Source organism: Bufo bufo, chromosome 4 (assembly GCF_905171765.1).
Source record: "Bufo bufo chromosome 4, aBufBuf1.1, whole genome shotgun sequence".
In the NCBI taxonomy this organism is placed as follows: domain Eukaryota; kingdom Metazoa; phylum Chordata; class Amphibia; order Anura; family Bufonidae; genus Bufo; species Bufo bufo.
The window spans coordinates 475,778,015-475,799,376 of record NC_053392.1 but is presented as its reverse complement, the minus strand read 5'-3'; the positions used below and the strand labels follow the sequence as shown (position 1 = coordinate 475,799,376).

At 46.8% G+C, this 21,362-nt stretch overlaps 1 protein-coding gene across 4 annotated transcripts in view; it reads left to right on the top strand.

Annotated features, from left to right (window-relative positions):
* ADGB (androglobin) overlaps window positions 1–21,362 on the top strand; it is a 339,135-nt gene that overhangs the window by 136,342 nt on the left and 181,431 nt on the right. For all 4 annotated transcript variants that reach the window (XM_040427354.1, XM_040427353.1, XM_040427352.1 and 1 more), the window contains exons 12-13: window positions 1,900–1,990; window positions 5,438–5,579. In XM_040427354.1, the coding sequence (XP_040283288.1) occupies window positions 1,900–1,990; window positions 5,438–5,579 (233 nt within the window). The remainder of the gene's footprint in view (window positions 1–1,899; window positions 1,991–5,437; window positions 5,580–21,362) is intronic.

The window sequence follows — 21,362 nt, the reverse complement described above, 5'->3', positions numbered from 1 at the left end:
TGGAATGGCCAAGTCAAGATCCTGGACCTAATCCAATAGAAATGTTGTGGAAAGACTCATGGGTGGAAACACACATAGCTAACAGAGTTGAAGCTGTTTATCCAAGCCAATGTGCAGGACTAATCAACAGTTACCAGAAATGTTGAGTTGCAGTTATTGCTTCACAGAGGATTCACAGGGGATTTCAGATACTGAAAGCAAAGGTTCATATACTTACCACTCGCAGACATGTGATATTGGATCATTTTCTTCAAAAACTAAATTACCAAGTCTAATATTTTTGACTCATTTGTTTGATTTGGTTATCTGTATCTACTTTTAGGACTTGTGTGTAAATCTGATGCAGTTTTATGTCAAATATATGCAGAAATATAGAAAGTTCTGTAGTGTTTACAAACTTTCAAGTACTACTGTAGATCACTATGTTGCAGTTTTGGGCGCACAGTCATCAGGAAAATTCTGCTGTAACACAAACCATTTTGCCTGGACCACACTGAGCCCTGTCAAACCAGCCTAAGGTTGGAAAGTAAAATACCTTAAAAATGCCTGGGCAAAGTCCTACTGAAGAATACTTTGCTCAGTTGGTTAAGGTGTCCCTTCCACTTTTACCTCCTCTCCATGCCCTCTCCTCCACTCTCCCATTTCTATACTCTTATGTAAATAAATAAATAATTTGGTCCCCCCTTTCTCCTCCTCTGTGCCCTATAAATTAACAAATCTGTTCCCTTATTCTTCCTCCTCGGGCCCCATAAAAAAATCATTAGATCACCTCATTGTTCCTCCTCTGCCTTGTCACTGTGCTGGTCCCATTGTTCATCCTCAGTACCCTATAGATAAACAGATCCTCTCTCTCCTCTCCCTTGTCCCCTTTTACATTTGGTCCCCAGTGATGTTTAACCTCCTCCTGCATGTCAGATCCTCTTTCACTTTCTCCTTCTCCAGTGCCTTCTCCCTTCAGTAGCTCAGCCAGTAATTAACGTGACCCTCTGGTTCAAGAATAGAATCGACATAAGTGGGAAACGGACAGATTATTTACATGGTGACCTCCATTTCATGTTTTTATCAGCAAATCCGTCAATCCCCAGGTGCCTCCTCTGCTATCCGAGATGGCTGCACTGCTTCTCAGACTGCCTGACACACACTGTGCACTTGGCAGCTCAAGACACTTCCCACCAGTGATGGCCAGTTCGCCGTGTTCGCCCGCGAACACATGCGAGTTGCCATCTTAACTCACAAGTCCGGCGATGCACAGGTAAGTCCTTACCTGTGACTGTGCACGAGCCGGTCTGAAATGAAATGCGGTCTCCAGGTGCAGGCAGTTCCGAGAACAGCCCGATGAGTGCCCACGGAGGCCGTTCTCGGAACTGCCTGCTCCCGGTGACCACATTTGTTTCAGGCCGGCTCCCGCACAGGCACAGGTAAGGGCTTACCTGTGCATCGCCGGACTTGTAAGTTAAGATGGCAGCTCGCATGTGTTTGCGAGCGAACTGGCCATCACTGCTTCCCACTGCCCTTGAATTTGTCGACACTGCTCACGTGCTCAGTGCTGGCAAATTCATATGTGCACTGCTCCATATGGTAACCTGGCAATATCACTTACATAGTCATTATGTAAAACTGAACATTTTCTAGGTACCACTTTATGGGATGCATTAGTTACCTTATCAGTTTAATTCGAATGTCTTAAATTCCAGTTATAAGCAGAATTTTTGGTCTAAAAATTGTCCCTCTGTAAACCAATTTATCAATCTTATGCATTTACATATACAGCGTACACATATTTCAGCCTCCTTATTTTGCATTATACCATATATTCTTCATGAAACTGTATAATAATAAATATTACAAATTTTATATTAATGTTACTTTTTTGTATTTTCTAAATATTTTGAATCACAGAACCTGTTGACAAGAAAGCTGATCAGTTTGTAGAGATCACCACACCGTTTCTTAACTTTCGGCTGAATCCACTCTCTGTACCGTCTGAAGGGTAAGTGTAATGATGTAAAACTATAGTGGTCATTTATTAAGATGGGCGTTTTAGATGCTGCCTCGGCATTGGCGGTGGATCCGCCGAAGTTATGTAGAGGTTTCCTTGGTGTCTTACATTTACACCATTTTCTACACCTAAAACAGACGTAAAAAATGATGAATGAGATGGGCCTGCTGACCCATCCCCTTCCCTGCCCACGCCACAACCACATTTTTATGTGAAAGTAATCACAGCAAAAAAAATCAAAAAAACGCTTGCTGGGATTACTTTCACATTGTTCGTGAGGAACGCCCCTTCCCGTGCAGCGCAAACTACGGATTGACTGCTGTTGAAATTCTAATACACCTACTCTTTTAGATCTGCCGTGAGTAGGGAAAAGTCACAGATTGTGGCTCAAATAACCTTCGCATCGCAATCTGCGTCAGAAATGTAGGTGTACGCTAATAAGCATCAGCTGTGTTGCTATGTTATTTCTCCTTCCGCTAATTATTCACGTTATTCCCCTATACATTTATTTATTAATATTATATTTTTTAACCCATTTTGGACACAGAAACTTTCAATTTTTTTGGTGGGACAAGTTGTAGCATTTTATATTGCATACAATGTAGTGGGAAGCTGGAAAACAATGCCAAATGGGGTGGATTTGGAAAAGAAAATCCCACAATTGTGACAGTTTTATGGGTTTCGTTTTTACGGTACTCCCTATGCGGTAAAACCGACTTCATTCTCCTGGTCAGCACAATTACATCAATACCACATTTTTAGAGTTTTTGATGTGTTTAAATAATCTTTGAGAAACTAAAATTTTCTTTGCATTGTATTTTCTGACCTCCATACTTTCTATGTCTACGGAGCTGTGTGAGTGCTCATTTTTTGCAGCACAATCTGTTGTTTTTATTGATGCCATGTTGGGTGTGTATGACTTTTTGATCACTTTTTATTCAATTATTTGGGGAGATGAAGTGACCAAAAAAACTGCAAATCAGCCATTTGCATTGTTATAAATATAAATATTTTTAAATTTTAATGGTATGGGACACTAATGATCTTTATTTTTTATTGCTTAATCATTTTTATTTTTAAAATAGGGAAAGGAGGGTGATTTACACTTATTTTAACTCCCGCTAAGGGACTTTATCATTGCTTCTTCCTAGACTGCAATGATTTAACATTGCAGCCTATGGGAAGACCTGATAGAAACTGCACTATGACAGGCCTCGAAGCCTTTAGCAACCAAAAAGCTCCCTCAATCTAGGCTCAGGGGAGCTGTTTGGTCCCCAGGAGTGCAACATTCCCGGTGAAAAAAATGCTTAGATGCCATGATCACAAGTGACCCCTGCTAAATGTCCGTGATCAGCTTAGCTGCAGATCACTGACTCTCAGATATGGCACCAGCTCAGCTCCTGAGTGATTGTCATATTAACTTCTTTCCGATATCTGCAGTACCTGTACAGCTGAGCAGGCACCATAGGCGCTGGGTTTCTGCTGTTTAATACAGCAGACATCCAAAGCTAATGTCTAATAATGCATTATCGCCAATTGCAGACATTTGAACCTGCAGACAGTGATGGCCAATTCGCAGTGTTCGCCCGCGAACACATGCGGGCTGCCATCTTAAATCACAAGTCCGGCGATGCACAGGTAAGCCCTTACCTGTGCCTTCGCCGCGAGCCGGTCTGAAACCAATGCGGTCACCGGGAGCAGGCAGTTCCGAGAACAGCCCGATGAAGGCCCCCGGCGAATGCAAAATAAGGAGGCTGAAATATGTGTACGCTGTATATGTAAATGCATAAGATTTATAAATTGGTTTACAGAGGGACAATTTTTAGACCAAAAATTCTGCTTATAACTGGAATTTAAGACATTCGAATTAAACTGATAAGGTAACTAATGCATCCCATAAAGTGGTACCTAGAAAATGTTCAGTTTTACATAATGACTATGTAAGTGATATTGCCAGGTTACCATATGGAGCAGTGCACATATGAATTTGCCAGCACTGAGCACGTGAGCAGTGTCGACAAATTCAAGGGCAGTGGGAAGCAGTGATGGCCAGTTCGCCCGCAAACACATGCGAGCTGCCATCTTAACTTACAAGTCTGGCGATGCACAGGTAAGCCCTTACCTGTGCCTGCGCCGCGAGCCGGTCTGAAACCAATGCGGTCACCGGGAGCAGGCAGTTCCGAGAACAGCCCGATGAAGGCCCCCGGCGGCTGTTCTCAGAACTGCCTGCTCCCAGTGACCGCATTTGTTTCAGACCGGCTCGTGGCGCAGGCACAGGTAAGGACTTACCTGTGCATCGCCGGACTTGTGATTTAGGATGGCAGCCCGCATGTGTTCGCGGGTGAACACGGTGAACTGGCCATCACTGCCTGCAGATGCCTTTTTTTATATATTTATTTTTACTGGGAACAGAAATGACTGGCTTACACAGCCAGCAGCTGATGAAGTAGCCAGCCTCCCTCACTCCTGTCAGGCTGACAGGGCACCGCACAAGAGTAGATTTGAAAATTGCCGCTTCAGAGCCCTGCCAGGTGCCTGAGACGGATCGCAAACACAGTCTCCAGGGAACTGTTTTCTCCCTTCCTCTTCACTGGGAACTGCCTAAGCACAGTGCGCAAGCTCTAATATGCGCGTTCACGTCTCACTAGCGGTCAGCTCTACCCAGGAAGTAGCTGTTACCTCAGGATGAACGGTGTGTCGAGCTGCTGCTGTTGACGCAGCCCGTCCTAGTGAGTGTACTGGGCATTCTAGGCCGTGTTTCTGACGCAATGACTTAATGGCAGCCATTTTAGGGTCCCACAATGATAACTCCCTAGGTATAACAAGCTTCTTTTGATAAATAAAGGCACTTATGAATGTTTTTACTATGACATAATATTTCTTTTTTTAATTTAATTTAATTTAGTTTAGTTAGAACCCCTTTAATAAAGCCCTATAGCTGGCGGAGGATAAGCCGAATTTATAGAGGCGCCGGCCTCTTCATAAGTTCAGCGCATCCAGGGCCAGTTCTAAATGTAAGATAGCTTCGAGCTGCCTTACATTTAGACCATTTTCTACTCCTAAAACATGCATAGAAAATGATGAATGAGATGGGCCTGCCGGCCTGTCCCCTTCCCCGCCCACACCACGGCCACAACTTTAGACCTGGCGTGAACAGGGCGAAGTCACAGATAGGTGCATTTCAGAATAGTAAATGACCCCCCTAGTGTCAGAACTTTCAGTCCATCTCCAAGTAGGAAAGGCTGTCAGTCACTGTGTAGGACCTTCCGTATGACTCCGATGCATTTGGAGTAGAAAAATATAAGGCTCAGAAGGATGAAGTGGATAAATCAACAGACCCTTATATTGCAGATTTAAATGTCACCACAACGTGTATATGAGCATTATTGGCTTACTGCAAACACATCTAAGAACGTTTTATTGTATTTTATGTTCTAGACAAATTGTAAGTACTACTTCAAGGAGAAGTTCTCTTGTGACATCGAGCCTAGCATCCGTAGATGAGGCCGAAGAGACCGCCCAGAAAGGTAACGCAGACATCAGTGAAGATGTAGGATTAAATGCTGGAAACGAAACTCAGGTAATAACGATCTTCTGATAAAGAAATATTGAGCATTTATAAGCAAAATACATTAAAGGGGTAGCCATGCTCCTTAGGCCTCTTTCACACGAACGTGTGCGTTCCATGTATGCGGATCCGCAATACACGGGTGCCGTATCGTGGGCATTCCGCATCACGAATGCGGACCCATTCACTTGAATGGGTCCGCAAATCCGGAGATGCGGAATGGTGCAGAACGGAAGCACGGAACGGAACCCTACGGAAGCACTACGGAGTGCTTCCGCTGGGTTTCGTCCCGTACGTCCATTCCGCGAAAAGATAGAACATGTCCTATCTTTTTTGCGGAACGGGCGGATCGCGGACCCCTTTAAAGTGAATGGGTCCGCGATCTGCTGCGGCTGCCCCACGGTTGATGTTCGTGCATTGCGGGCCACGGGGCGCACACGTTTGTGTGCAAGAGGCCTTACATGCAAAAAAACACTCAGAATGGTTAAAATGATAAAATAAGTAATACTCATCTTACCAATCCCCCGCTGCTCCCATTCTGCTCTCAGCACAGACATGTGATGGCTGCAACCAATCACTAACTATCTCATTACAGCCAGTGATTGGCTGCACCGATCATATGTCCATGTCAAGAAGCACCAGGAGTTACAAAGACCAGCAGGGGACCCGACAGGAGATCAGTAAGGTGATTATTACTTCTTTCATTATTTTACACCATTCTAACCCCTTTAAATGTGTGGATTATTGTAAAATGAAAATTGGCGGCACTCTTGCCCATAGATTGTGATTGGCACCGTAGCTCATCTACCATAATTGAAAAGAGCACAAGTGATGAGTGGCAGTGTTAGGGTACGGCCACAAGGTCAGGTTTCCAGGTGCTCGAAGCCAAAATCAGGAGTGGATCTTAATTTGACAAAGTATAAAGGACAGATACAACTTCTCCGCTTCTTTTTATTTAATCCACTCCTGATTATGGCTTCCAAAACTGCATGCGGGGAGGGAATGAGGGCATGGACTATCGAACCCCACCAATCAGATATTGAGTGAAGAAGAAGTAGATGACCCCTTTAATATTTGCTGTGTCAATAGCACCAATAACTCTCCAGGTTTGGACATCACTTATCTGAGACGGAATAATTTATAGCAAATAAATTTACATCTCCTTTTGCCTTAGTTATTACAATGAGAAAGGGTGAGACCAGCTCTATATCTGATATCAGATACAATTTACTGTATTACTTGATTTTTTTTATTTTTTATTCTGGTGTTCAGGCATTTTGGGGTTTTATGTTTTGTGTAAAAAGTGAGCTTTGAATAAAGATTCAGTTTATTAAAACAAGCAGCACAAATATAGTTAGGTAACCGGCCCTCCAGTGGGCTAAGATGGATACTATCCGTTTGTGTATTTGGATCTCGCCTGCTGTTCCAAATTATCCCACAAATTGTCTATCAGACATATCCAGTGAATTTGCATGTTTGACACACAGTGATCAGTTTGCCATTATGCTTGTCAAACTAATCACACATGTTTGATCATATGCATTTTGCAGTTGTCATTTGGAAGGTAGTAGAAGAAAAACAAATGGCGATGTGACGATCTAGTAGCAAAATAAACTGTGAGTGACATAGTCAAGAGTGACTGACTACAAATTGATCCATTTATCTCTTAGCATTTGTACATCGGGGGTAAATTTACATTTCTTAACCCCTTAAGCACCCACGGCGCAGCTGGACTTGACTTAAAAGGGTTATCCCATCTTAGACAGTGGGGACATATCGCTAGGATATGCCCGCATCGTCTGATAGGTACCCACACCTACAAGGAGAACGGAGCGGAGAAAGTTGAGGAGGGCGCACAGGGCATGCGCAGCCGGCTATTTCCGTCGGCCCCATAGAAATGAATGGGAGCGGTGGCCGCACATGCCTGGTGGTGGACGGACCCCAGGAAACCCAGGGTCCTCCAGCCGCAACTCTCCCCGGCTCCATTCTCCTTGTTGGTGCGGGTCCCAAAGGTGGGACCCGCACCTATTAGACTAGTCAGCACCGGTCTCCTCCGAGGTCAGGCAGGGGACTCCAGTGTTTAGCATCCCCTGCCAGCGCTACGATTAGCTGGAACAACGCTCCAGCCAATGCCAGCGCTATAGCTGCACAGGAAAGGGCTGAACCTCCCTGCATGCAGCCATTCTAGCTGGTGACTGCATACAGAGAGGGTCTGTGCTGCTTGTTGTCTTGCTGGGACTTCTTGTGCACCACCACCGCGATTTGAGCTTTTCCTGTTGAAAGAAGAAATAAAGAAGAACATCTGGAATAGCTGCACTGATTTTTTTTTTTTCATTTGCAGCTTTAAATATTTGAACACCCTGCGATTTTGCAAATTCTCCCACTCAGAAATCGTGGAGGGGTCTGAAATTCACATTGTAGGTGCATTCCCACTCTGAGAGACAGAATAAAATAAAAAAATTCAGGAACTCACATTGTATGATTTTTAAAGAATTTATTTGTCTTGCACTGCTGAACAGTATTTGAACACCTGAGAAAATCAGTGTTAATATTTAATAATTTATATTTATTTAATATTTGGTACAGAAGCCTTTGTTTGCAATTACAGAGGTCAAACATTTCCTGTAGTTCTTGACCAGGATTTAAACACAGCAACAGGGATTTTGGCCCACTCCTCCACACAGATCTCCTCTAGATCTGTCAGGTTTCGGGGCTGTCGCTGAGCAACACAGAGTTTCAGCTCCCTCCAAAGATGTTCTATTGGATTTAGGTCTGGAGACTGGCTAGGCCACTCCAGAACCTTGATATGCTTCTTACAGAGCCACTCCTTGGTTATCCTGGCTGTGTGCTTCGGGTCGTTGTCATGTTGGAAGACCCAGCCACGACCCATCTTCAATGCTCTGACTGAGGGAAGGAGGTTGTTGCTCAAAATCTCACAATAAATGGCCCCATTCATCCTCTCCTTAATACAGTGCAGTCGTCCTGTCCCCTTCGCAGAAAAGCACCCCCATAGCATGATGTTACCACCCCCATGCTTCACAGTGGGGATGGTGTTCTTGGGATGCAACTCATCCTTCTTTTTCCTCCAAACACGACTAGTGAGGTTTAGACCAAAAAGTTCTACTTTGGTCTCATCTGACCACATGACTTTCTCCCATGCCTCCTCTGGATCATCCAGATGGTCATTGGCAAACTTCAGACCGGCCTGGACATGTGATGACTTGAGCAAGGGAACCTTCCGTGCAATGCATGATTTGAACCCATGACATCGTAGTGTTCTACCGACAGTGACCTTTGAAACTGTGGTCCCAGCTTTTTTCATTTCAGTGACCAGCTCCTCCCTTGTAGTTCTGGGCAGATTCCTCACCTTTCTTATCATCAGTTATACCCCACGAGGTGAGATCTTGCATGGAGCCCAAGTCCGAGGGAGACTGACAGTCTTCTTTAGCCTCTTCCATTTTCTAACAATTGCTCCAACAGTTGATCTATTTTCACCAAGCTGCTTGGCAATTGCCCCGCAGCCCTTTCCAGCCTTGTGGAGGTCCACAATTTTGTCTCTGGTGTCTTTTGACAGCTCTTTGGTCTTGCCCATGGTAGTAGTTGGCGTCTGTGTCACGGAACCATGAACCAGACGTACAACAAGAGATAAGTGAAAATAAGAAGGCTTTATTGAAAATAAAGCTGTAAAGCAAAAGTCCAAACGGATGGTGAAACCGAAGCAGAGTCTTTGAGAGGCCAGGGGTCAGGAACCAGAAGGGTAGTCAGACGAAGCCAGGATCAGGAACCAGCAGGGTAGTCAGACGAAGCCAGGATCAGGAACCAGCAGGGTAGTCAGACGAAGCCAGGATCAGGAACCAGAAGCAGCAGCAGTCTTAGAAGCATGTGAACACAGGAGGACCAAGCAAGGAACTGAAGCCACAGACCTCCTAATATATATGAGCTAGGCATCCAGCTCCTCCCAGTGGGAAGGAGGAGCCGCAGGGTGGAAGGCTACAAGAAACCCAGAAACCAAGATGGCCGCCAGCACATGTCAAACGAAGGAGAACAGCAAGAAGGTAAGACCATGACAGTACCTCCCCCTCAAGGGCCCCTCCTCCGCGGAGCAAAAAACGGTTTCTGAGGGAAGCGTGCGTGGAAGGCTCGGAGCAAGGCAGGAGCATGGACATCTGCGGAGGGAACCCAGGAACGCTCCTCTGGACCATAACCACGCCAATGGACCAAAAACTGCACCCGACCGCGGACCAGGCGTGAGTCCAGGATATTGCTCACCTCATACTCCTCACGATTGCCCACTCGGACCGGACGAGGCCGAGGAACCGAAGAAGTGAAACGATTACACACCAGTGGCTTCAACAGGGAGACATGAAACACGTTAGAGATCCGCATGCCAGGAGGAAGCGCAAGGGCATAGGCTACCGGGTTTACCCTGCGAAGCACTCGGAAGGGACCAACAAAGCGAGGCGCCAGCTTGGGAGTGGGCACTCGAAGGTTGAGGTTGCGGGTGGACAACCATACACGGTCTCCGACCTGGTAGGAAGGAGCAGGCGCTCGTCTGCGATCAGCCTGGAGTCTCTGGCGCTGCGCAGAGGCCTCAAGGGACTTCTGGATCTGTACCCAAGAAGCACGTAGGACGGAAAGGTGATCCTCCACAGCAGGAATATCCTGGGGAGAGAATACCTCCGGTAACACGGCAGGTTGGAACCCATAATTGGCCATGAAGGGAGACGTCCCAGAGGAAGAGTTCACCGCCGTGTTCCTGGCAAACTCAGCCCAAGGCAGGAGGTCAACCCAATTGTCTTGGTGATCGGAGACATAGCAACGAAGGAATTGCTCCAAGGCCTGATTGGATCGTTCTGCGGCCCCATTGGACTGAGGGTGGTAGGCCGAGGAGAAGGAGAGATGAATCCCCAACTGGGAGCAAAAGGCGCGCCAGAACCTGGATACAAACTGACTCCCCCGATCCGACACAATCTCCTTGGGCAAACCGTGCAACCGGAAGACCTCCCTGGCAAAAATCGTGGCCAACTCTTGTGCAGAGGGTAACTTCTTGAGAGGAACACAGTGGCACATTTTGGAAAACCGATCCACAATCATGAGAATGACCGTATGGCCTCGGGATGCAGGGAGGTCCACAATGAAATCCATCCCCAGGTGTGACCATGGGCGCTCCCCGGTGGCTATGGGTTGCAGAAGGCCCAACGGAAGGTGCCGAGGGGACTTACTCTGGGCACAAACGGAGCATGCCGCTACATATGCGGCGATGTCGGAACGTAGGGAAGGCCACCAGAGCAGACGTGAAACAGCCCAGGACAGCTGATTCTTTCCAGGATGCCCCGCGGTCTTGGAGTTATGGTAGGTTCGCAACAACCGAGTGCGCAACTCCTCAGGCACAAAACATCTGCCGTTGGGTCTCCCAGAGGGAGCACCAGATTGAGCCGCCAAAATCTGCTCACCCAGGGGAGAGGTCAGGCTGGTGCGAATGGCGGCCAGGATCTGATTCGGAGGTATGACCGAAGTCGGAATCGACTCCTCCCTGGACAGCTCGGAGTACTGCCGTGATAGGGCATCCGCCCTGATGTTCTTGGAACCGGGTAGGTAGGAGACCACGTAATTAAAACGTGACAAGAACAGAGCCCATCTGGCCTGACGTGGTGTCAATCTCTTGGCCTCAGAAAGGTAGGTCAGATTCTTATGGTCCGTCAGGATGAGAACCGGAACCACCGAACCCTCGAGCAAGTGCCTCCATTCTTTAAGGGCCTGCACGATGGCCAATAACTCCCTGTCACCAATCAAATAGTTGCACTCCGCGGAAGACAGTTTCTGGGAGTAAAACCCACAAGGAAGCAGAGGACCCTCTGGTGTTCTACGCTGAGACAGAAGGGCGCCTACTCCCGTCTCAGACGCGTCCACCTCGAGGACAAAGGGCAACCCAGGGTTGGGATGCGACAGAATCGGAGCCGACACAAAAGCGGACTTTAGGGCCTCAAAAGCTCGGATGGCCTCGAGCGGCCAGACCTGGGAATTACTGCCCTTCCTGGTCAGATCCGTGAGAGGCTTGGCCAGCATGGAAAAGTCCCTGATGAACTTCCGATAATAATTGGCGAAGCCCAAAAAGCGCTGCAGGGAACGAAGACCACTGGGCTGGGGCCACTGTAAGACAGCCGAAACCTTCTCAGGATCCATGGAGAACCCCTCAGCGGAAATGATGTAACCTAAGAAGGTTACCTGGGATCGGTGAAATTCGCATTTCTCAAGCTTACCGAACAGCTTGTTCACTCGTAACCGTTGCAACACTCGTCTGACATCCAGAATGTGGGCCTCCATGGATTCAGAATATACCAAGATGTCATCCAAATAGACCACCACACACTGCTGCAACAGGTCACGGAAAACATCGTTGATGAATTCCTGAAAGACTGCGGGCGCATTGCACAACCCAAAGGGCATAACCAAGGATTCATAATGACCGGTCCTGGTGTTAAACGCGGTCTTCCACTCATCGCCCGCCTTGATCCTTACCAGGTTATATGCCGCCCTCAGGTCGAGTTTGGTAAAGACCGTGGCCCCTTTAAGGCGATCGAACAGCTGGGAAATCAAGGGTATCGGGTAAGCGTTCTTGATCGTGATGCGATTGAGACCCCTGTAATCGATGCAAGGCCTCAACTCACCGCCCTTCTTTTTCACAAAGAAAAATCCAGCCCCTGCCGGGGACGAGGATTTGCGAATGTGTCCGCGTGAAAGCGCCTCCCTCACGTACTCCTCCATGGCCTCATTCTCCGCTACCGACAGTGGATAGACTTTGCCACGAGGAGGAACGGCACCAGGTTGTAACTCTATGGCACAATCGTATGGGCGGTGCGGAGGTAGGGCAACCGCGCGCACCTTATCGAATACATCCCGGTACTCCTCGTATTCAGGAGGCAACAGAGAGTCCGAGGAAGTACACAGCAACTTGACAGACCCATGGATGCAACTAGCCCCACACTGCGGTGACCACGAGAGGATCTCGGCCGATCTCCAATCGAAAGTCGGATTATGCTTCTGGAGCCAGGGGTACCCCAAGACCACCGAGTAGTGAGGAGACGAAATAACCTGGAGGCAGACCGACTCTCTGTGAACGGCACCAATGGCTATCCCCACTGGAAGGGTCTCATGAGTCACGTGTGACGACAGAAGGGGTCTGCCGTCTATCGCCTCAAGAGCCAGTGGGGAACCTCGAGCCTGCAGAGGAATGGAATTGGCAGCAGCGAACACACTATCAATGAACAAACCACCAGCACCAGAGTCCACCAACGCCTGGGTCGTCACCGAGCCCCCGACCCAGGAGAGGACAACAGTGATCAGTGGTTTGTCAACACGGGAAACCGGGGACGAGGAGACTCCACCCAAGATCTGCCCCCGACAGGATCTCAGGTGCGAGCGTTTTCCCGGACGGTTCGGACATGCCAACCGAAAATGCCCACCGAGACCACAGTACATGCATCGGCCCTCGCGTCTCCGGAGTACCCTCTCCCCCTCGGACAGGCAAGCAAACCCCAGCTGCATGGGTTCACCCCCAGACAAGTCATCCCCAGGAGGCGTGGGAGGAGAGGGAGGCACGGGTGGGACAGCAAACGTAGGCGCCAATCTGTTAGAAGACCTCCGCAGGCTCTCCTTAAAGGAAGGTCTCTCCCTGAGTCTGGTGTCAATCAAAATCAGGAAAGAAATAAGAGACTCGAGCTCCACTGGTAGGTCCTTAGCTGCAACCTCATCCTTCAAGGCATCCGAGAGACCATGAGAGAAAGCAGCGACCAGAGCCTCATTATTCCAGCCCACCTCTGCTGCCAGGGTACGAAACTCAATGGCGTATTCAGCTACGGATCGTGAACCCTGTCTGATGGACATAAGGAGCTTCGCAGCAGAGGCAGCACGAGCCGGCACATCGAATACCTTCCGAAGAGAAGCAACAAAACCGGAAAACTCGGCAACCACCGGATTGTTGTTCTCCCATAAAGGGCTGGCCCAGGCCAAGGCCTTGTCCGAGAGCAGCGAGATCAAGAAGCCCACCTTTGATCTCTCAGTAGGAAAGGCATGTGGCAGCAACTCGAAATAAATGCCCACCTGGTTAAGGAAACCTCGGCACTGAGTTGGCTCTCCCCCAAAGCGCTGTGGAAGAGGGGCAGAACCGGTCATACCCCGAAACACCGCAGGCGCAACAACAGGTGTCGGGGTAGACTCTGGCGCAACAACCGGAGCGGCAGTAGGAGCGACAACCGACCCATCGGCAACGGGAGCGAAATGAGCCGTGCGTTCAAGCAGGGTTAGCAACGCCACAGCGAACCGACCCAACAGGTGATCCTGCTGATCAAGTCTGGCAACCAGCATGGGTAGCGAGGATGGACCTGTACCGTCAGAATTCATGGCTTGGTCCTAATGTCACGGAACCATGAACCAGACGTACAACAAGAGATAAGTGAAAATAAGAAGGCTTTATTGAAAATAAAGCTGTAAAGCAAAAGTCCAAACGGATGGTGAAACCGAAGCAGAGTCTTTGAGAGGCCAGGAGTCAGGAACCAGAAGGGTAGTCAGACGAAGCCAGGATCAGGAACCAGCAGGGTAGTCGGACGAAGCCAGGATCAGGAACCAGCAGGGTAGTCAGACGAAGCCAGGATCAGGAACCAGAAGCAGCAGCAGTCTTAGAAGCATGTGAACACAGGAGGACCAAGCAAGGAACTGAAGCCACAGACCTCCTAATATATATGAGCTAGGCATCCAGCTCCTCCCAGTGGGAAGGAGGAGCCGCAGGGTGGAAGGCTACAAGAAACCCAGAAACCAAGATGGCCGCCAGCACATGTCAAACGAAGGAGAACAGCAAGAAGGTAAGACCATGACAGTCTGACTGACTGTGGGGTGGACAGGTGTCTTTAAAGAGCTCATACAGGTGCTACTTAGTTAGATTAATGAGTGGAGTAGAGGTGGACTTTTTAAAGGAACAGTAACAGGTCTTTGAGAGCCAGAATTCTTGCTGTTTCTCAGGTGTTCAAATACTTATGTTCATCAGTGCAAGACAAATACATTCTTTAAAAATCATACAATGTGATTTCCTGATTTATTTATTTTTTTATTCTGTCTCTCAGAGTGGGAATGCACCTACAATGTGAATTTCAGACCCCTCCATGATTTCTAAGTCAGAGAACTTGCAAAATTGCAGGGTGTTCAAATACTTCTGTTCCTCACTGTATATATAAGTAGATTTTTAGATATTTTTTTTTTTGTATCTACAGTAAATTTTTATACTGCAGTCTCTGCACGGACGCACCAAACGTCAGTTTGCGTGCGTTCTGCAGCCCTGAGCACCAATAAGTACAATTTTTTTTACTGGTCACTTTAGTGCTCAGTTTTCTTTTTTTTTTTGTGTAAAAAATACATTTAGTGTTAAATAGAAATCAATTTTAGGTAGTGTTAGTGTATGTAGATTTTTTCACGCACATATTATCTGTGTGCGTGCTTGCGTCCTGCACCTGCTGAGCGCTGATCAGAAACATCAATTTTTCTGATCGGTTTTCTCAGTTTACTGTGTGGATTTTTCTTTTCTTCATGTAGTTATATATATATTTGTGGTCAAGGCTGCAGGGGACGAGGAACCCGATCGGAGGCAGAGGCCTCGTTGTCTAAGTAAATGAGAGAATCCTGTGCAGGGGCTGTGGGGAGAAGCTGGAGTAGTCTAGCTATAAAAGGCCATACCTTGGATGCGAAATGTAACATCTGTGCTCTGGAAGTCGCTGATTTGGCTATGGTTTCTTGCATCGGTGTCTAAGACAATGCATTGCATCGGTGTCTAAGACAATGCCCAGAAAGGTTACCTGTAATGACCGGCGTCACGCAAAGGGAGGGAAATGGGAAGGCCCTGTCCAAGGGAGTGGGAAAGGTGGTGACCCCTGACTCACCTTGAGGCTGGCTCCTGACTGCCCTGACGTCCCTAGACGGGTTCCTCACCCGTACGCTGATCACGTGCCTAAACCCTGGCTTTCCCTAAGATGAGCCCTATGTAGTGATCGGGGCGGTGGGATCACTAGTCCGCACCACTGACACTAAGAGGAAAACACCAAGGAGAGGACAGACAACACAGACAAAACATATAATCCCAGGTGGGCGACCACGGCAGACAACAAAAGCCCAACAGGGATCCGGAGGGTAACGCTCTGGAACAACAACCAGGAATCACAGCTACACAGCTCCAGTGGGTCAGTATAGAAGTCCAGGCAGGAAGCTCTATATCTGGCAACCAGAGAAGTGAGAGATGGGAATATAAGGAGGTTGGGATTGCTGGACAAGACACAGCTGAGGAGGAGAAGCTACAGATCCCTGAGTGAGCCAAAAAGGATTGCAAGGCAAACCCAGAAAGCTACCATTAAGAAACAACACTGTTTTTAGACATAGAGCGCGCAGCCACCCACTGCGACTTCCTGACCCCGGGTATAACGGAGTCAGACGTGGCTCTTGACACCCTCGTGACATTACCAAAGTGGAGGGACCTTCGACCTTTGAGAGTGCTACGGGAATGTTTAGCTCTGAGAAAATTGTTAAGAGGTTGTTAAGTTTGTCGGGACTATGGTCTGGATCTTCTATTAGTAAGAAATCGTCCAGATAATGGATAACCATGGAGCAGCCGGCATGATTAACCAAAATCCAGTGGAGGGCCTGGGCGAGCTGATCAAAGAGCCACGGGCTGCTTTTGGACCCAAATGTTAAACGATTTGCAAAGTAATAGCAACCCATCCAATTGATTCCATAAAGTTTCCATAACTGTGGGTGAATGGGTAGCAAATTAAAGGCATCGACAATATCAGCTTTGGACAACCAGGTTCCCCTGCCCAACTTGAGATAAGCTGAATGGCCTTGTCTATGAAAGAGTATTGCATTGAGAATTCTTCGGAAGGGATGAGGGAGTTGAGGCTGGGTGTATCAGAAGCATGAGGCGCTGACCGATCGTATATTAACCCCTTAAGGACGGCCCTATTTCACCTTCTGGACTTGGCCATTTTTTGCAAATCTGACCAGTGTCACTTTAAGTGGTGATAACTTTAAAACGCTTTGACTTATCCAGGCCATTCTGAGATTGTTTTTTCGTTACATATTGTACTTCATGACACTGGTAAAATGAAGTAAAAAAAAAACAACATTTTTATTTATAAAAAAATACCAAATTTACAAAAAAAAAAAAAAAAAAGGCAAATTTTCAATTTCTCTACTTCTATAATACATAGTAATATCTCCAAAAATAGTTATTACTTTACATTCCCCATATGTCTACTTCATGTTTGGATCATTTTGGGAATGATATTTTATTTTTTGGGGATGTTACAAGGCTTAGAAGTTTAGAAGCAAATCTTGAAATTTTTCAGAAATTTTTAAAAACCCAATTTTTAGGGACCAGTTCAGGTCTGAAGTCACTTTGCGAGGCTTACATAATAGAAACCACCCAAAAATGACCCCATTCTAGAAACTACACCCCTCAAGGTATTCAAAACTGATTTCACAAACTTTATTAACCCTTTAGGTGTTCCACAAGAATTAATGGAAAATAGAGATACAATTTCAAAATTTCACTTTTTTTGGCAGATTTTCCATTTTAATAATTTTTTTCCAGTTACAAAGCAAGGATTAACAGCCAAACCAAACTCAATATTTATGGCCCTGATTCTGTAGTTTACAGAAACACCCCATATGTGGTCGTAAACTACTGTACGGGCACACGGCAGGACGCAGAAGGAAAGGAATGCCATACGGTTTTTGGAAGGCAGATTTTGCTGGACTGTTTTTTTTGACACCATGTCCCATTTGAAGCCCCCCTGATGCACCCCTAGAGTAGAAACTCCATAATAGTGACCCCATCTAAGAAACTACACCCCTCAAGGTATTCAAAACAGATTTTACAAACGTCGTTAACCCTTTAGGTGTTCCACAAGAGTTATTGGCAAATGTAGATGAAATTTCAGAATTTAAATTTTTGGGCAGATTTTCCATTTTTATATTTTTTTAACTTTTACAAAGCAAGGGTTAACAGCCAAACAAAACTTAATATTTATGGCCCTGATTCTGTAGTTTACAGAAACACCCCATATGTGGTCGTAAACAGCTGTACGGGCACATGGCAGGGCGCAGAAGGAAAGGAATGCCATACGGTTTTTGGAAGGCAGATTTTGCTGGACTGTTTTTTTGACACCTTGTCCCATTTGAAGCCCCCCTGATGCACCCCTAAAGTATAAACTCCAAAAAAGTGGCCCCATATTAGAAACTACGGGATAGGGTGGCAGTATTGTGGCATGATTTTTGGTTGCTCTATATTACACTTTTTGTGAGGCAACATAAGAAGAAATAGCTGTTTTGGAACCGTTTTCTTTTTTTTTGAGCAGGCACCTTGTTCCGATCACCGCCCGCCGGTGATCGGAACAACACATGACGTACCGGTACGTCATGGGTCCTTAAGGACTCGGGTACCATGCTGTACCGGTACGTCATGGGTCCCTAAGGGGTTAAGCGTTTTTTATTTGTGAATTTTTTACTTATGAGCCCGATGGGACTGACCCCCCAGGAATCGAAAGGGGGCGTGGAAAAGGAAGCCCTTTTGTAATTCGGATTGGATTAAGGTGTTGACCGAATCCGGGTCTCTGAGTGCCGAAAGGAGGTTGGGGCCCTCCCAGGTGGATTGAGGCAGAGCTACCAACCCTGTATGGAAACCCTTCCTGAAGCCTGACACTAGGAACTGGGATCGTGATGGTCCTATAAGAGGATTGTCAACAGGCCTAGTCACGTATTCCTAGACGACCTTTGAGGACAGGTGGATTAAGGATGGGCCCTGAAACAGACCGAGCAGACATGGAGGGGCCTACACTTGTAGTTACAGATCAATAAATTGTAGTTGTTGCATACCTGGGTTTTGCAAAGAAAGACTATGGGTCTGCCTAATTTGTCGACTGTTGGGATGGGTTTAGGCAGTCCAGGGGGACCAGAAAGACACCTATCTGGAGGGGCGGGATTCAGGTTGGGACACCTTTCGGATAAATGGAGTATGGACTGACACGTGGCGCAGTCTGGGGCCTTGAGCCCTGCGAAATGCCTGCAAAACAGCTCCATATCCATGGTGGCCCAATTGGTGACATGCTGAAACTGGGCCAGTGCGGTGGCAGCTTTTGCGGAGAAGGAACGATGGTAATCATAAAACACATGGCCACCGTATTTGTGCCCCAGATCTGTGACCCTGTATACATAAGCATCCAGTTCCTCCTGCCTACCTGGCTGCGCTGAGCATATGATGTCTCTGAAGAGACTAAATGCCAGTACGAACTCTGGAATGGTGAGTTTCCTATTGAGACGGACATCCTTGGATTTAAGGACAATGGAAACGTTGCCGCAGGCGATGGTCCTGCTGTCTAGCGAGTCATGGGTGGCGATAAGGATGGATGCAAGGTTTACGTCCTTGCCCGCCAGGATGTCCCTTTTAATGTTGTCAGGAAAGAAATGTGACGGGGCTATGTTGGGGGCCCCAGAGAACCTACCTGGGGAGAGTGAGCGGGAAGCGGAGGGACCTGGGATGGGTGAGGCTGGACAGCTGGAAGCGGGCGCCCTAGCTTCCACTGCGAGCAGTCTGTTCTGTATGTCGGTGACCGAGCTGGAGATTTTGTTAATGGCAGAATGCAACTGCACCAGAGAAAGTTGTATTGTAGACATGGGAACCTGCTCAACCGCTGGAACGGCTGAGTCTGTAACCAGGAGCCTGTACAACTCTGCCTTCCGGGCGGATGCTTTATGACGGATCCCTCTTCTGTTCAATTCGGCGATCAGTTTGGGGATCGTCCAGCTCCTTAACGACCTGTTGCTTGTGGGTTGTGAAACTGCTGTTTCTGGGACTGATAGCGCGTCTTCGATGTAAGACAATTGTGACATGATTTCCACTTCAGTAAGTTGCATTTATCATGTAGAGAAAGTTAATACAGGGCACTTACTAATATATTGTTATTATCCATATTGCCTCCTTTGGTGGCTGGATTCATTTTTCTATCACATGTGGCTGGGACCATGGAAGCTCACATAGGCTAGTGCTTTTTTCGAAATTGTGCAAACACAACCACCACTGATGGATTGCAGGGTGGTCTGTAACCATGGAAACGAGCAGTGTATAATGTGATAGAAAAATGAATCCAGCCAGCAAAGGAAGCAATATGGATAATAACAATACATTAGTAAGTCGCTTGTACAGTCTTGATTAAAAGTTTAAGACCACTTGAAAAATGGCAAAAAATCATATTTTACCTTGTTGGATCTTAACAAGGTTCCAAGTAGAGTTTCAACATGCAACAAGAAGAAATGAGAGTGAGACAAAACATTTTTTGAGCATTTAATTGAAAATAACGATTAAACTGAAACAGGCTGTTTTTCAGCTGATCAAAATTTTAGGACCACATGCCTTTAAAAGGCCAAATCTGTGCAAAGATGTGGATTCATTGTCATTTTCTGTCAGTTAGACACACGTTGTAATGGCAAAGGCAAAAAAAACTCCCATTTTGAACGTGGTCGGGTTGTTGAACTGCATAAGCAGGGTCTCTCACAGCGCGCCATCGCTGCTGAGGTGGGACGCAGTAAGACAGTCATTTGGAATTTCTTAAATGACCCTGAGGGTTATGGAACAAAAAAGTCAAGTGGAAGACCTAAAAAAATCTCATCAGCACTGTACCGGAGAATCCAATTGGCTGTCCATCAAGACACTGGACGATCCTCGACCCAAATTAAGGCCCTTAGTGGTGCTGACTGCAGCCCCATAACCATCAGACGGCATCTGAGACTGAAGGGCTTCAAAAACAAAAAACTTCTTCAAAGACCTCGTCTCCTTGAATCCCACAGAATTGCTCGTTTGGACTTTGCAAGAGAGCACCAAACATGGGACATTCAAAGGTGGAAGAAAGTTTTATTCTCTGATGAGAAAAAATTTAACCTTGATGGTCCTGATGGTTTCCAACGTTACTGGCATGACAAGCAGATCCCACCTGAGATGTTTTCTACGCGCTACACTGGAGGGGGCGCCATAATGGTCTGGGGTGCTTTTTCCTTCAGTGGAACAATGGAGCTTCAGGAAGTGCAGGGGCATCAAACGGCCGCTGGCTATGTCCAGATGTTGCAGAGAGAATTCCTCATGACTGAGGGCCCTCGTCTGTGTGGTAACGACTGGGTTTTCCAACAGGACAACGCTACAGTACACAATGCCCGCAGGACAAGGGACTTCTTCCAGGAGAATAACATCACTCTTTTGGCCCATCCTGCGTGTTCCCCTGATCTAAATCCAATTGAGAACCTTTGGGGATGGATGGCAAGGGAAGTTTACAAAAACAGTTCCAGACAGTAGATGGCCTTCGTGCGGCCGTCTTCACCACTTGGAGAAATGTTCCCACTCACCTCATGGAAACGCTTGCATCAAGCATGCCGAAACAAATTTTTGAAGTGATAAACAATAACGGCGGAGCTACTCATTACTGAGTTCATGTTTGGAAGTTGGATTTCTGTTTTGGGGGGGGTTTAGTTTTTTTTTGGAGGTGTGGTCCTAAACTTTTGATCAGCTGAAAAACAGCCTGTTTCAGTTTATTCGTTGTTTTCATTAAATTGAATGCTAAAAAAATGTTTTGTCTCACTCCCATTTCTTCTTGTTGCATGTTGTAGCTCTACTTGGAACCTTGTTAATATCCAGCCATGCTAAATATGATTTTTTTGCCATTTTTGGTCTTAAACTTTTGATCAGGACTGTATTAACTTTCTTTACATGAT